This window comes from Temnothorax nylanderi, unplaced genomic scaffold (genome assembly GCF_030848795.1).
Source record: "Temnothorax nylanderi isolate EJ_2023f unplaced genomic scaffold, tnyl_v1.0 TNYL_tig0466_pilon, whole genome shotgun sequence".
NCBI classification, from domain to species: domain Eukaryota; kingdom Metazoa; phylum Arthropoda; class Insecta; order Hymenoptera; family Formicidae; genus Temnothorax; species Temnothorax nylanderi.
This window is the reverse complement of record NW_027249528.1, coordinates 320-13914: the sequence shown is the minus strand read 5'-3', so window position 1 is coordinate 13914 and position 13595 is coordinate 320. Positions and strand designations below refer to the sequence as shown.

Here is a 13595-nt window from a genome sequence, read left to right as displayed (position 1 = left end):
TTATTAGAAATACATTCGTATACATTCGAAAAACAATCATCCATGCGATATATGTTAGTAACTAAAATTACCTTTTTCTTTAGTTTCTTCCTCACCACCTTTCTTCTTTTTCTTCTTTGTACCATCTTTAGTCTCAGCAACGTCACCATCGACTTCTACGCTATCCTGATGCTTCTTTGCTGATGTAACTTCATCATTTTTCTTTTCTTCAGAAGCTGCAGTTTCGTCATCCTCTTTCTTGTTGCAACCTTCCTTCGCAGTTTCCTATTGTAATGAAAATTAAATAATACATCATTACTAATGTAAGAAATACATTAATAATAAATTCATATTTAAAGAAAAAAATTTTACATAAAAAGCATTTACATAGTGAATAATGAATAAATTATATCATTGTTATCTTTCTTACCGCTTTTTTCTGAGCTAACTTCTTTTGCTTCTCCCTTTTTTCTTCTCTTTTTCTTTTATGCCGCCGTTTTTTACAGTATTAACTTCAACGTCCCTGTCAGTATTCTTCTAGTAATTGCTACCACGGATGAAAAGTTTCGTTCTTCTTGTGTGGATTTGTTTGACGCACAAGCTGCTATTCTGAATAAACGGTCCGATATTTTCTCGAAACGATATTTTCCTCTCATCAAACATTTTAACTTAAAATGTATACTTATTTGTATACAATACTTATTAAGGTTACGTGTGAATACGCTGAAAAACTGCGATGGGTGCATTCGCAAAGCGTCACCAGGTATGTATTTGCCGTAAAACAATTCGCGTAGGTGTGATTGCGACTGGTTCATATCGTACGAGTGAATGCACCAGGTCTTCCAGTCGGTCCAGTAGAGCCGATTATCGAAAAACGTTATAGCAAACGAGTAGTCCAGATAGCGAGTAACTAATTTCCGTCTATTACAGCCGTTATAATCCATCACGGCGATGAACCACAGTCTACCGTCCGCCCAATACATGAGCTTATTTTCATAGTCAACTGTGAAGCCATTTGGCCAGAATATATCGTCAGACACGATAATCTCGCGCGTACTCTGATCACCGTCCGTTGAAGCGCATTCAATTTTAGGTATATCGCCCCAATCGGTCCAAAAGAGATATCCTTCCATCGGCGCCAGGGCAATTGCGCGCGGCTGATAGATATCTGTCCAGAAGAGTACCTTATTATTACGGCCATCGATGCTGGTCATCTTGATCCGATTCTTCTCACCATCTGTCCAATACAGTTTGTCCGTAGACTGATCGCAAGACCATCTGGCGATATCAAACTGGAGCTCACTACCGTTATCCTCTCGTCGCTGTGTGTAACGTTATAGCGTATACATTGTATCATCTCCAGACCACTATCAGACCAGCAAATCAGTCTGCGTTTATATAAAAAATCCAATGACGCGCCTTCTGACAAATCCTTCATGATAACGTTGACCTTATTGTTGCGAGACATATTAGACACCCTGATATCCTTGTGAGTAGCAAAAAGAAGAGGCGAGCCATTGCAGGAAAAAACGCCACAGCAGAGGAGGCAGGCGATAGCGAGCCACACACTCCACGTGATCATGGTGAGGTTCTATTCTAGCTGCAAGTTTCACGTATTCTCGATCGAGGAAAGATCACGTCCGCAGCCGCGTATCATCTCGCGTCTTCTTCTTCTTCTTCTTCTTCCGCTTGTTCTGGTTATTGGCGCAGCTGTTTTCTTTCAGCTACGGCCATTATACAATTCTGTTGAACCACCACAGTCGTAAATAGCCGTAAAGGCATCGTAACAAAAATGCGATGAATGCAGACAGTCGCAATCTTTGAAAAAATTTCCGTCCAAATTAAACACTGAATGCGCACCAGCTCTGCCAATGAAAAACGCTATAAGACCATCTTAAGTATAATCTTAAGATGTCATTAACCAATCACAGAGCCGTATCAGCAGCTTAAGATATTACTTAAGACGGTCTTGAAACAAGATCTGATTATGAATACCGGCCTAGAAATCCTGTCATACCAACGTGATGTAGCGACCATGAACATGCCCCGCGGCCACATGCGCATGCTCTGTCAGCTCTGTGGCCACATGCGCATGCTCCGTGGCCGCACGCGCTATGCATTATACTTATAATGCATAAATATAAATATGTACTTTTCATATACCAACTATTCTCTGCTTTAACAAATTATTTCTGCTACAGATATTAAGCGTCGAAGTTAACAAAACAGAAATAATTTGTTAAAGCAGAGAATAGTTGGTATATAAAAAGTACATATTTGACGACTTGACAGGTTATGAAAACTTTCAAATAAAGCGGGGAGCACACACTTCTGCACAACGCATAATGCGTAAGCATAAGAAAATTGATTAGTCTATTTTCTTATGCACATGTGTATGGACCAATCAATTTTCTTATGCTTACGCATTATGCGTTGTGCAGAAGTGTGTGCTCCCCGCTTTATTTGAAAGTTTTCAAAGTATTTCTTATATTTTCAACGCATTATGCGTTGTGCAGAAGTGTGTGCTCCCCGCTTAAATTTGGGCCGTTCCCGCATCGCCAACAACATCTTGTACCGCGAGCCACGGATTATTATTTATTTGCTCGACTGAATACAACTTTATAAATTAGTACATTTGGAGGTTGTAAATAACAATCTGAAGTTGAGCGCGTTAACAGAAAAACGCGGCGGTCTTCGATGCGAAGCGAGATATTTAGCGTTAAAGTTTACGATTTTCAGGTTATGATTCCTGTCATCCCTGGCGAAAATAATATGTTTATAAAATGTTTGCTTAAATGTTGAGTAGATGTTTCATTTGAGTTTTAAAACATTTATTAAATTGTTTATGAGATGTAAATTTGAACACGGAATTGTTTATGAGATGTTCACAGCTACGTTTTTCTTATTAAATGTTTAACTGGCGTTTAATAACATAGTCTCAAACGTTTCCATTATAGTTTTCTAAGTATTTATAAAATGTTTTGTCAGCAGGGTGTTAACCAAGTGTTTGCAACGTGCTTCAAACAGTGTAAACATCAATAAAACTCTTCATAAATAGTGTAACCATTGAAAAAACTCTTCATAAACAAATACAAACACAATCTCTCACTAAAAATTTTTGCCAGGGATACCGACGAGATGTAGCGACCATGAACATGCCCTGCAGCCATATGCGCATGCTCAGTGGCCGCACGCGCATGCAGCAGATCACGTGACAACTGTTTGGTTGGTAAGTCAGAAGTGTAACATAATTCGAAATGATATTTTTTCGGCGTATAGATTAGTGACGCGCTTTAAAAGTATTTAACTGTTTAATGATTTTCGTTAAAGCAGGGCACACACACACACACGTGTGTATGTCCTGCTTTATAGAAGTTGCGATTTTCGTTAAAGCAGGTCACGCACACACACATACACACACACACACACACACACACACACACACACACACACACACACACACACACACACACACACGTGTATACATACCCTGCTTTATAGAAGTTGAGATTTTTGTTAAAGCAGGGCACACACACACGTGTGTGCCCTGCTTAGGTTAGTGACGCGCTTTAAACACTTAAATACTTTTAAAGCGCGTCACTAATCTATACGCCGAAAGAATATTATTTCGAATTATGTTACACTTCTGACTTACCAACCAAACAGTTGTCACGTGACCTCTTGCATGCGCGTGCGGCCACTGAGCATGCGCATATGGCCACAGGGCATGTTTGTAGTCGCTACATCTCGTCGGTATGACAGGTCTCAAAACCTGATAGTCGTCAACTTTAACTGTTAATATCTTGCTTCGCGGGGCAGAGCGACACTTTTTTCTGCCAGATTCTTTCGTTTTACGCAAAAACGCGTCGAATAAGCCTAATTTCATCGATTTCTGTGCTGAGGTAGCTAAACTGAAGAATTACCAACACTTGGATAGTTGTTTGATCTAATATTTGTTTTTGAACAATTTTAAGGCTAGTCCCTGAGCCGAGAACTTCGCGTTGAAGGTGGCGACGTACCGTCGCGGTAGAAATAAGAACTCTCTCCAATAGAGAATAAGCGAGAAATGTTGAGAATTCTTGCGTAGTATTTCCTAATAAAAAGATGTTTGCTTAAGGGTCAACAGGAGTACGGAACTTTATGCACTAGTACATTTTAAACTGCACTTTAACTGCAATATTTGTAATATTTATATTGTACATATTGTAATATTTATATAGCGGCTACGAATCGTTTTTCCCAAATTTTATCCAAATTAATTAATGAATCTCATTAAAATCATGCTCGTTTTAATCAGTAAGATCAGCTGCATTCTTGTACATAGACGGATTTTGGAAGAAAGATCAAAATAAATTTTCCAAAAATAAATATTACGAATATTGCAGTTAAAGTGCAGTTTAAAATGCACTTAGTGCATAAAGTGCACCCGTACTCCTGTCGATCCTTAAGAATCGGCAGGAGTCACGGTGGAGACCTGTGTCAGGTTGGGTTAGCTGCGAGTCTGTATTTTTTTTATTATAAATTTTTAAGAGCCAAAATGAAAAATCCGGCTCTGTACCGGGTTGCGGCTGATCTTACTGATTAAAACGAGCATAATTTTAATGAGATTCGTTAATTAATTTGGCTAAAATTTAGGATAAACGAATCCGTAATTCGACATGTTGACCGGTCGGAATTACGAATTCGTTTTTCCCAAATTTTAGCCAAAATAATTAACAAATCTCATTAAAATTATAGCCGTATTTATAGTCCTTCAGTAGGAGTACTATGTGCCTACGGCCCCGAGAGCTCCGAGGGGGGAGCGGGGCGGGGGAGGGACTCGAGGGCGGTGAGCGCGTGGTGAGCGCGTCGGGACATGTTGTTTATCAAATATTTATAAACATATCGTTGACAAGGGGTACCGCCGGGGGGGGGGGGTTAGGTGTCCACGTTCTTGACCGAGGGGGTCTGCGGGGTGGGGGGGGGGGGTGTCTGCGTTCTAGGCCGGGGGGGGGGAGGTGTCAGCGTTCTAGGGCGAGGGGTACCGCCGAGGGGGGGGGGGTAGGTGTCCGCGTTCTAGGGCGAGGGGGTCCGCGGGGGAGGGGATTCGCGTTTTCGGCGCGGGGTATTACTAACGGGCGCCGTTCGGCTGCTGGAATTTTATCGGCGAATATAAACAAAATAGCGAGTTAGACACTTGTCTCTGCAATGATCTCACCCTTGTAGAACATGCGAGTCGCCATTCGGTTACGGTGTCTCACACTACAAAAGCGAGCGTCGATGGTCCGACGACGGTTTAAAGATAAAATAGCCGAGGTAAACAATTGATAAAATTTGCCACCGGCGACGATTTAACCGTTGCGGAGTCCTTTTCATGTTTTTCTAGGAAGAGCCGCTGCCGATTACGATTTAACCGTCGCGGGCGGTATTCGGTTATGGCGCGGCATATTACAAAAAGCGAGCGCCGATGTCCGGCTGCTGGAATGTATAAACAAAATATGTCTAACGACAATTATACAAACGCATAGCATCCATTGTCGCCAGGATGATTATGGATCCACATCTTGCGGATCAGTCTTCAGCTATCTTTCGCAACGCGAACGTTCATGTTCGAGGGTGAAGGTTTTTTTGTGTCAAGTGGGCGGTATAAAGAAAACATTTTTTTGTAACAATGAACAAAAAAAATGTAGATGGACAATAATTTCGATATGAATGCAGACGAAGATCGCGCGGACGACAGTGATTATTTCAGTGATGAAGACAACGATCATAATGAAGTAATCGATAGAATAGTGCTGCATTGGGAAATCGCTGCGCTAAATTTACGTACAAGACATTGTGTAATATATTTTTATTTTTCAACGGGTGGTGCACTTGCACTATGTTTTTCGTGCATGATTGCTCTATGGGACCTTAGGGAGGGTATGTACGCTCGCCTAAGACACTTCGTTGCGTTACGCGGAACGATGCATGGCCGGTATTGTTCAAGATGTCGTGCAGCATTGTATATATTATTCCCATGTAATATGTGCCCGATTTGCACACGATAAGAAAAGAAAACATTATCGCGGCTCTTAAAAGTTCATACTCGGGGGCTGAAGTTTTTTTTGTGTCAAGTGGGCGTTATAAAAAAAACATTTTTTCAAAAACTGTGAACAAAAATGGAGATGGACAATAATTTCGAGGCAATAATGGATGCGGATTCATCCGAAGAGGATCGTCCATTGTCACCGGACAGCACTTACAACAGCGATGAAGACGATAACCGGAGAGAAGTCGTCAATAAATTAGTGCCACGTCCCGAATTTCTAGCGTTAGATGGACGTACGAAGTGTTGCGCAATTTATTTTTATTATATATACGGTTCGGATAAACTGTGTTATACGTGTATGCTTGCTTCACCAGACACAGGTGAGCACATAAGTAAACGTCGAGAGCATGTAACCGAACCGTACGAGATAATGAACGTTCAATTATGCACAGATTGTCGTAATACTCTATTGTTCCAAATATATCCATGCGACATGTGCCCAACTTGCACGAAGTGATAAAAAAAACATTATCGCGTGTGAAACATTATATATAACGTGCGCAACATGGAATGGTCAAGTGAAGAAGAGAAATCTGACGATGATTTAATAAACGATGTCGCCAATGTTCTGCGTGAAGAAGATCGAGGAGTGAAATTGACGGATGTGACATCACCGGTGCAGTTTCTTCGCGATCGCGAACTAGGTATACGCGGAACTGATCGACGCAGCGTTAAACAAAGAGTCGCTATCGACTATATTAATTATCCTTATGAATGGGATTCGGATAACGTGAGACGGAAATTGTATCGGCGGCTGCGGGACGAGGCAAAAGAACGTGAAGCTCGTGAAGCTCGTGATAATTCTTATTTTTATGATTTTTACTCTAAACCTGACTTTGATTCGGAGTATCAGGAGTATCGCTATTGGGCGAATAAAGTTATTACTGATATGCTCATGCTCACTGATACTATGCTCATTCAAATTCGCACAGACATTGGGAAGTGCGTCGAATTGGCGGTGATGAAAAACATGAACATACAGAGATCAATTTTACGTATCTTTAATAAGATAATAGGTCCTAATCATACATCGATTCAAAGAGCTCTTGACCGTGAACTTAATGATTTTAATGATTGGCACTTTGATGTCCCCTTCTTCAGTCTTTATAATCTTATGCTTAAACATTATTCCATTCTATATTTCTGTCGACGTTGTCCAGCGTGTGATCGAGTCACGTGCAAGTGCTCCATCGAAGAATGTGACGTGATCTAAAAAAAAACATGGAACATCCCGATGAAACGGAACGCGACCTGTTGGAACGATCCGACCAAATCGCTACCTTGGGCGAATATTTTGCATGGGCACAGCGATGCGAGGAGTTTATCGAGCAGCTCGAAGAAGACTGTCGTTCCAAACGTCCGCGGCTCTCAATCCGCGAAACAAACAATCCGGGACACAGACAATCTTTAGTGGCAAGAATCGCGCGACTCGAAGGTGCGAAGACTCTATTACAGAGACGGTTCGTACATATCGGTGGTGAGTACGCGGCGGGCAGTAGTAGCGGTAACGAAAACGTGGAAAGACTCGTCTGGCGAGAGATCGATGCCGCGTTCGAAAGCCGTGTATTGACCGGTGCAGTGATAAATACAAATTACATCGAACCGCAAAAATTTCTCGAAGATGCTGAAGTCATCGTGCTCGATCATGTGCGGAACGTCATGCAAAGACACGCAAGTGTAAAGATAAACACTGTGTTCAACGGTGAGTTTGTGACGGGTGACAAACGTGCGAACAAAAGTATCAGCACGAGAAACTGCGAACTCTTTCGTTCGTCCGATCGGTCCGATCTGCGCGAGTGGTACAAGCTACACGTTATCGAGCCCACATTAGCGAAACTCGAAGAGTTTCAGGAACGCGACAGCGGGTGGGCGTTATCGCGTATACTCAATTTGACAGTGAACGTGAACAAGTACAATCCTTTGCGCGCGGGATGTTACATCAAATTACCGCAACAAATTAAATTGAAGGGAGCGGTGATCAACGTGCAATCTATGGACAATGCATGCTTCGCGTGGTCGGTGGTGGCTGCTCTACATCCAGCCGAAAGACATTCGGAACGGGAATCTTCGTATCCTCATTATACAACAGTGCTGAATTTACGAGACATTGAGTTTCCAGTGACGTTGAGTCAAATTAAAAACTTCGAACGATTCAACGACGTGTCGATCACGTATATACTGTCGAGGGGGAGAAGACGCCGAACGTTCTCCCGATACGACTTACCGACCTGAAGAGAGAAAAGCATGTAAATTTGCTGTACGTGCAGGACCCGCGAGACGACAACGTTGGACATTTCGCGTGGATCAAGAATCTATCCCGCCTCGTGAGCTCGCAATTGAGCACGCACCGTGGTCGGAAATACTTTTGCGATCGGTGAGTACTTATACTCCTTTTTAATAAAATTATAAAATATTTTATTTAATAATTTACAATATTTGTTTTTTGCAGATGTTTGCACTATTTCTACACGAGCGAGAAATTAGTTTCCAGTGACGTTGAGTCAAATTAAAAACTTCGAACGATTCAACGACGTGTCGATCAACGTATATACTGTCGAGGGGGAGAAGACGCCGAACGTTCTCCCGATACGACTTACCGACCTGAAGAGAGAAAAGCATGTAAATTTGCTGTACGTGCAGGACCCGCGAGACGACAACGTTGGACATTTCGCGTGGATCAAGAATCTATCCCGCCTCGTGAGCTCGCAATTGAGCACGCACCGTGGTCGGAAATACTTTTGCGATCGGTGAGTACTTATACTCCTTTTTAATAAAATTATAAATATTTTATTTAATAATTTACAATATTTGTTTTTTGCAGATGTTTGCACTATTTCTACACGAGCGAGAAATTGGAAGCGCACACCGTCGACTGTCAGAAGATAAACAACTGCGCAATCCGACTACCGAGCGAGGACGACAAGTGGCTGAGTTTCAAGAATCACAGCAGGAAAGAGCGGCTTCCATATGTCGTGTACGCCGACCTGGAATGTACCCTTGAGAAGACGGAAGCGGATCCGACAACGCCCACGTTCAGGTTTCAACATCATCGGGTATGTAGTATAAGATACTACGTGCGGTGCTCGTACGACGACTCGTTATCTGCGTATCGATTTCGCCGCGATAAGGATTGCGTCGCGTGGTTCGCCGAGGAACTGAAAGGATTGGCGCATCGCGTAAAGGCTATCTTGTCCGAGAATGTTCGCATGGTAGATCTAACGCGAGACGAGTGGGAGATATTTCGCAGCGCGGCGCAATGTCACATTTGCGAAAAACCGTTCGCGCCAGACGACGTGCGAGTACGCGATCATTGCCACTTGACCGGTCGATATAGAGGTCCCGCACATTCGAACTGCAATCTGAATTATAAAGATTCGCATTACATCCCCGTAATTTTCCACAATTTATCGGGCTACGACGCGCATTTCATTATCACGGAGATAGCTGCCGCGTTCGAAGGCTCGGTCGATGTACTACCGATAACAAAAGAAAAGTACATCTCATTCACGAAGCACGTGAAAGATACAGCCGACAGATCAGATTCGCGAAGCGACATAAAATTAAGATTCATCGATTCGTATAAATTTTGAGTAGCAGCCTCGATAAATTAGCATCTTTTCTATGCAAAGATAAGTTAAAAACTGTACGTTCTCAATTTTCACAATTATCGACCGAGGACTTTGATCTTTTGACGCGAAAAGGTGTCTTTCCATACGAATACGTGGACAGCATCGAAAAGTTGGAGGACACGTGTTTACCGCCGCGCGATTCATTTTACAGTTCCTTGACCGGTGACACCGTATCCGAGAGCGATTACGCGCACGCCGCGAACGTATGGCAGCGATTCTCCGTTCGAACTCTGGGCGAATACAGCGATCTATACCTCAAAACCGATGTCTTGCTGTTGGCCGACGTGTTTGAAAATTTACGCGACAGCTGTATCGCGAGTTATGGACTCGATCCAGCGTACTACTACACTTTGCCAGGTTTCACGTGGGACGCCATGTTGAAACATACGTGTATCAATTTCGAACTGCTCACCGACATTGACATGGTCTTGTTCATCGAACGCGGTATACGCGGTGGTCTGAGTCAATGTTCAAACAGATACGCGCGGGCCAACAACAAGTACATGCAATATTACGATTCATCGAAACCGTCTTCGTACTTGATGTACTTCGATGTAAACAACTTGTACGGTTGGGCGATGTGTCAGCCACTGCCCTACGCAGATTTTCAATGGGTCGAAGACGTTTCGAATTTCAACTTTAGCGCGATCGCTTTGGATTCGCCCACGGGTTATATTCTCGAAGTCGATCTCGAGTATCCGGAGAATAAACACGACGCGCACGCCGACCTACCGTTCTGTCCGACGCGCGATAAACCGCCCGGCAAACAGCAGGAAAAACTTCTCGCCACGCTGTACGATAAGAAGCGTTACGTCATACACTACCGCAACCTACAGCAGTGCACGCACCACGGCCTTCGCGTCACAAAAATACATCGCGTATTGCAATTCGCTCAATCTGCGTGGCTCCGCACTTACATCGAACTCAATACAAAATTTAGAACACTGGCCAAAAATGAGTTCGAGAAAAATTTATATAAATTGATGAATAACGCGGTTTTCGGGAAAACGATGGAGAACGTTCGCAATCACGTCGATGTAAAATTATTAACAAAGTGGGAGGGTAGATACGGCGCGGAGGCAATGATCGCGCGACCAAATTTTCATAGTCGAAGCATCTTTTCGGAAAATCTGATAGCCGTTGAACTGCGAAAACTTGAAGTTAAATTCGATAAACCTATTTACGTCGGCATGTGCATTCTCGACGTATCGAAAATCTGCTTGTACGAATTTCATCACGAGTACATGTCTCCCCTGTATGGCGACAAGTGTAAAGTCACGTACACCGATACTGACAGTCTGATTTATCACATCGAATGCGACGATGTGTATGAGAACATGAAAGATGATATAGTCAGGTTCGACACTAGCGATTACGCGGTAGATAACGCGTACGGTATCCCACTCGCCAATAAAAAAGTTCCGGGCTTGATGAAGGACGAGAATAACGGCGCGATCATGACCGAATTCGTCGGACTCAGGGCGAAGATGTACGCGTTGAGGGTGGATGGTAAAAAAGATTGTAAAAAAGCGAAAGGTGTCAAGAACAACGTCGTAGCGCGTACTATAACGTTCGACGATTACACGAGGTGTCTGCGAGACGAAATTGAAATGACCCGATCGCAGTCCTGTATACGATCGAAAAAGCACGAAGTGTACACCGTGTCCGAAACAAAAATCGCTCTGAGTCCATACGACGATAAGCGATACATTATACCCGATTCGACCGATACGTTACCGTGGGGACATTATAAAATACCTTTGTAACGTATGTATCCATGTATGTAATAGTATAACGTAATGTAATAGTATAACGTATGCAGTAGTATATGTATGTAATAGTATAACGTATGCAGTAGTATAACGTATGCAGTAGTATATGTATGTAACGTAATATATAATGTAGTAGTAGTAGTAGTATGTCATATAACGTATGAATGTATGAATGTAGTATAACGTATTGTGAGTATTATATTACAGTATTGGAAAGAATATTAATAAAGATATTGCACATGTGTATATTTCATATTTTACGTATTTTATATTTCATATTTCAAACACTTTACATGTATTACATATACATATTTTTTATGTTAAGAATAAAATACAGTTTGCACGAATTAAATAACATTGTCCTTGTGTATCCATGAATTGTGCGATCCATCGAATCCCAGCCATTTAACGTAAACCTCGTCGCCCCTCTTGCGCAGTACTTTCTCCACGAGATACACGTCCGGACTAAGTCGCGCGATGCAACTCGTGCTCGTAGAACGCTCCAGCGACGGATTTTCCACGATAGTCCTCGAGTAGATAGGTTACGGGATTGGTACGCTGCACTTTAACGATCTTAAAACACCTCGGTGGTCCAATTCGGCGTGTAACCCTTTTCGAAAATTGTTTTGTATTTGCTAACGCGCACCGAGTCACCCGCTTTGAATTTTGCCGGACCCCGCGATCTTTATCGCGCTGTATACGGTAGCCAAGAGTCTTTTGGCGATCGCAGGGGGGGTAACGTCGACGGGCCGCATGCCGATGGTTCGATGCTTGCGCGCGTTGTAATCCGACACGAGTCGCGGCAAGGCGTCGACCCACTTGTAATTTCCGTTGAGCGTAAACATCTTCCACATGTCGTTCTTTAACGTACGATTGAATCGCTCGACGACCGACGCCTTCAACACCGAATACGTGGAATAATGATTGATGTCGTGTTTTCTCACGAGACGTTGCACGTCGGTGTTGTAAAATTCCTTCCCATATCGGTTTTGTAGGTTACTGGGGCACCTCCCGCTGTGTCGAATTATATCGGCGATAGCGTCGGCTGTTTTCGCTGCCGCCTTTCCCTTGAGCGGCACGGCCCACGCGTACTTGCTCAACACTCGATGACGGTGAGTATGTAGTGGTAGCCTCCGTTGAAACGTGAGTACGGACGCATCTCAACGATGTCAGCCTGCCACAGGTCATCGTACCCTCGTACTATGACGCGTCTGCGGGGGAAAATTTCTTCTCGCCGGAGCGTGCAGTTCTTCGACGAGTCGTTGCTTCTCGATACTTTACGCACATCGATCGATTTTAACTGTCTCATGTTTCGTTGTCGCCGTTTCTGCTTCTAGTGCATCGTTCGTAGCAGTTTCTGAACAGTTCGTAACGCTTCTCAACAGTTCGTAACCGCTTCTGAGCCATTCGTGAATCGTCGTTGTTGTTCGTCGTTGTCGTCAGTTAACACCGGTTTGTCAATCATCGTCGTCGTCGTCGTCGTCGTCGACGTTCTTTAGCCGTTTGTAGCCTTTCCTGTCACCGAGTAGTTCGCAGCTGTTTTTGAATCGCTCGTAATCGTTTCTGAGTTGTTTTTGAATGTTCCATAACCGTCCGAAACCGTTCTTGAACCGTTAGACAGCCGTCCGACAACCGTTCTCGAATCGTTCGTTGCTGTTTGTCGCCGTCGTCAATTAACCGTTGCTTCTCTTCACTCGTCGCCTTTCGATAGTCGTTTCTGCTGAACCGTTTCTTCATCGTTCATTAGTCGTTTCCAATAACGATGTTCGTACGCCGAAGCGCGTTTACCGCAGTCTGTAACGCTCGCACGTCCTTCTCGAACGAGGTAAGCTTCTCGTCTGACTCTTTTCGTTGATCTGTCAAACTTTTAACGCACCGATCACGTATAGTTTGTTAACCGCGTCACCGTCAGTCTCAGGTTGCGCTACGCGACGAATCTTGCGCGACCTTGCGTCAAAGTCCGTGGCACTGCGACACAGAGCGTTATTGCGCACGAAATTTCTCATTAATCCGCTCCCCGATGGTACGAAATGGAGTTTGTCGCGTCTCCGCTGTGCTCGAACAATCAAAATTTGTTGATCGGAATTTCGACGCTGATTGAACGGATCGCTGTCGCGCCGTTTAATTTATAATAAGCCCGGCTTC

At 43.5% G+C, this 13595-nt stretch overlaps 2 protein-coding genes, 1 long non-coding RNA gene and 1 pseudogene across 3 annotated transcripts; 2 read left to right on the top strand and 2 right to left on the bottom strand.

Moving 5' to 3' along the window:
• Positions 1-1193, bottom strand: part of LOC139783071 (eukaryotic translation initiation factor 5B-like) — a 59108-nt pseudogene extending 57915 nt beyond the window's left edge.
• Positions 1194-7034: 5841 nt separating this feature from the next.
• LOC139783070 (uncharacterized) lies at positions 7035-7438 on the bottom strand. The gene is made up of 2 exons (XR_011721105.1): positions 7330-7438; positions 7035-7258 (listed from the first exon to the last, which is right to left on the bottom strand). It is a non-coding gene; the product is annotated as an uncharacterized lncRNA (long non-coding RNA).
• Positions 7271-8800, top strand: LOC139783069 (uncharacterized). The gene is made up of 2 exons (XM_071722189.1): positions 7271-8177; positions 8541-8800. The coding sequence occupies exons 1-2, from the start codon at positions 7271-7273 to the stop codon at positions 8798-8800; spliced, it is 1167 nt and encodes a 388-aa protein (XP_071578290.1).
• Positions 8801-9974: 1174 nt separating this feature from the next.
• On the top strand, positions 9975-11444 carry LOC139783068 (uncharacterized). The gene has a single exon (XM_071722188.1). The coding sequence runs from the start codon at positions 10053-10055 to the stop codon at positions 11442-11444; it is 1392 nt and encodes a 463-aa protein (XP_071578289.1). The 5' UTR covers positions 9975-10052.
• The last annotated feature ends 2151 nt before the right edge of the window (positions 11445-13595 follow it).

What these genes read in the sequence shown, in the direction of transcription:
- LOC139783068 (XM_071722188.1), top strand. Translation starts at nt 10,053, where the DNA reads ATGTTGAAACATACGTGTATCAATTTCGAACTGCTCACCGACATTGAC.
- LOC139783069 (XM_071722189.1), top strand. Translation starts at nt 7,271, where the DNA reads ATGGAACATCCCGATGAAACGGAACGCGACCTGTTGGAACGATCCGAC. An exon ending in TGAGTTTCCAGTGACGTTGA is followed by an intron (nt 8,178 to 8,540) that starts GTCAAATTAAAA and finishes ATTAGTTTCCAG; the next exon opens with TGACGTTGAGTCAAATTAAA.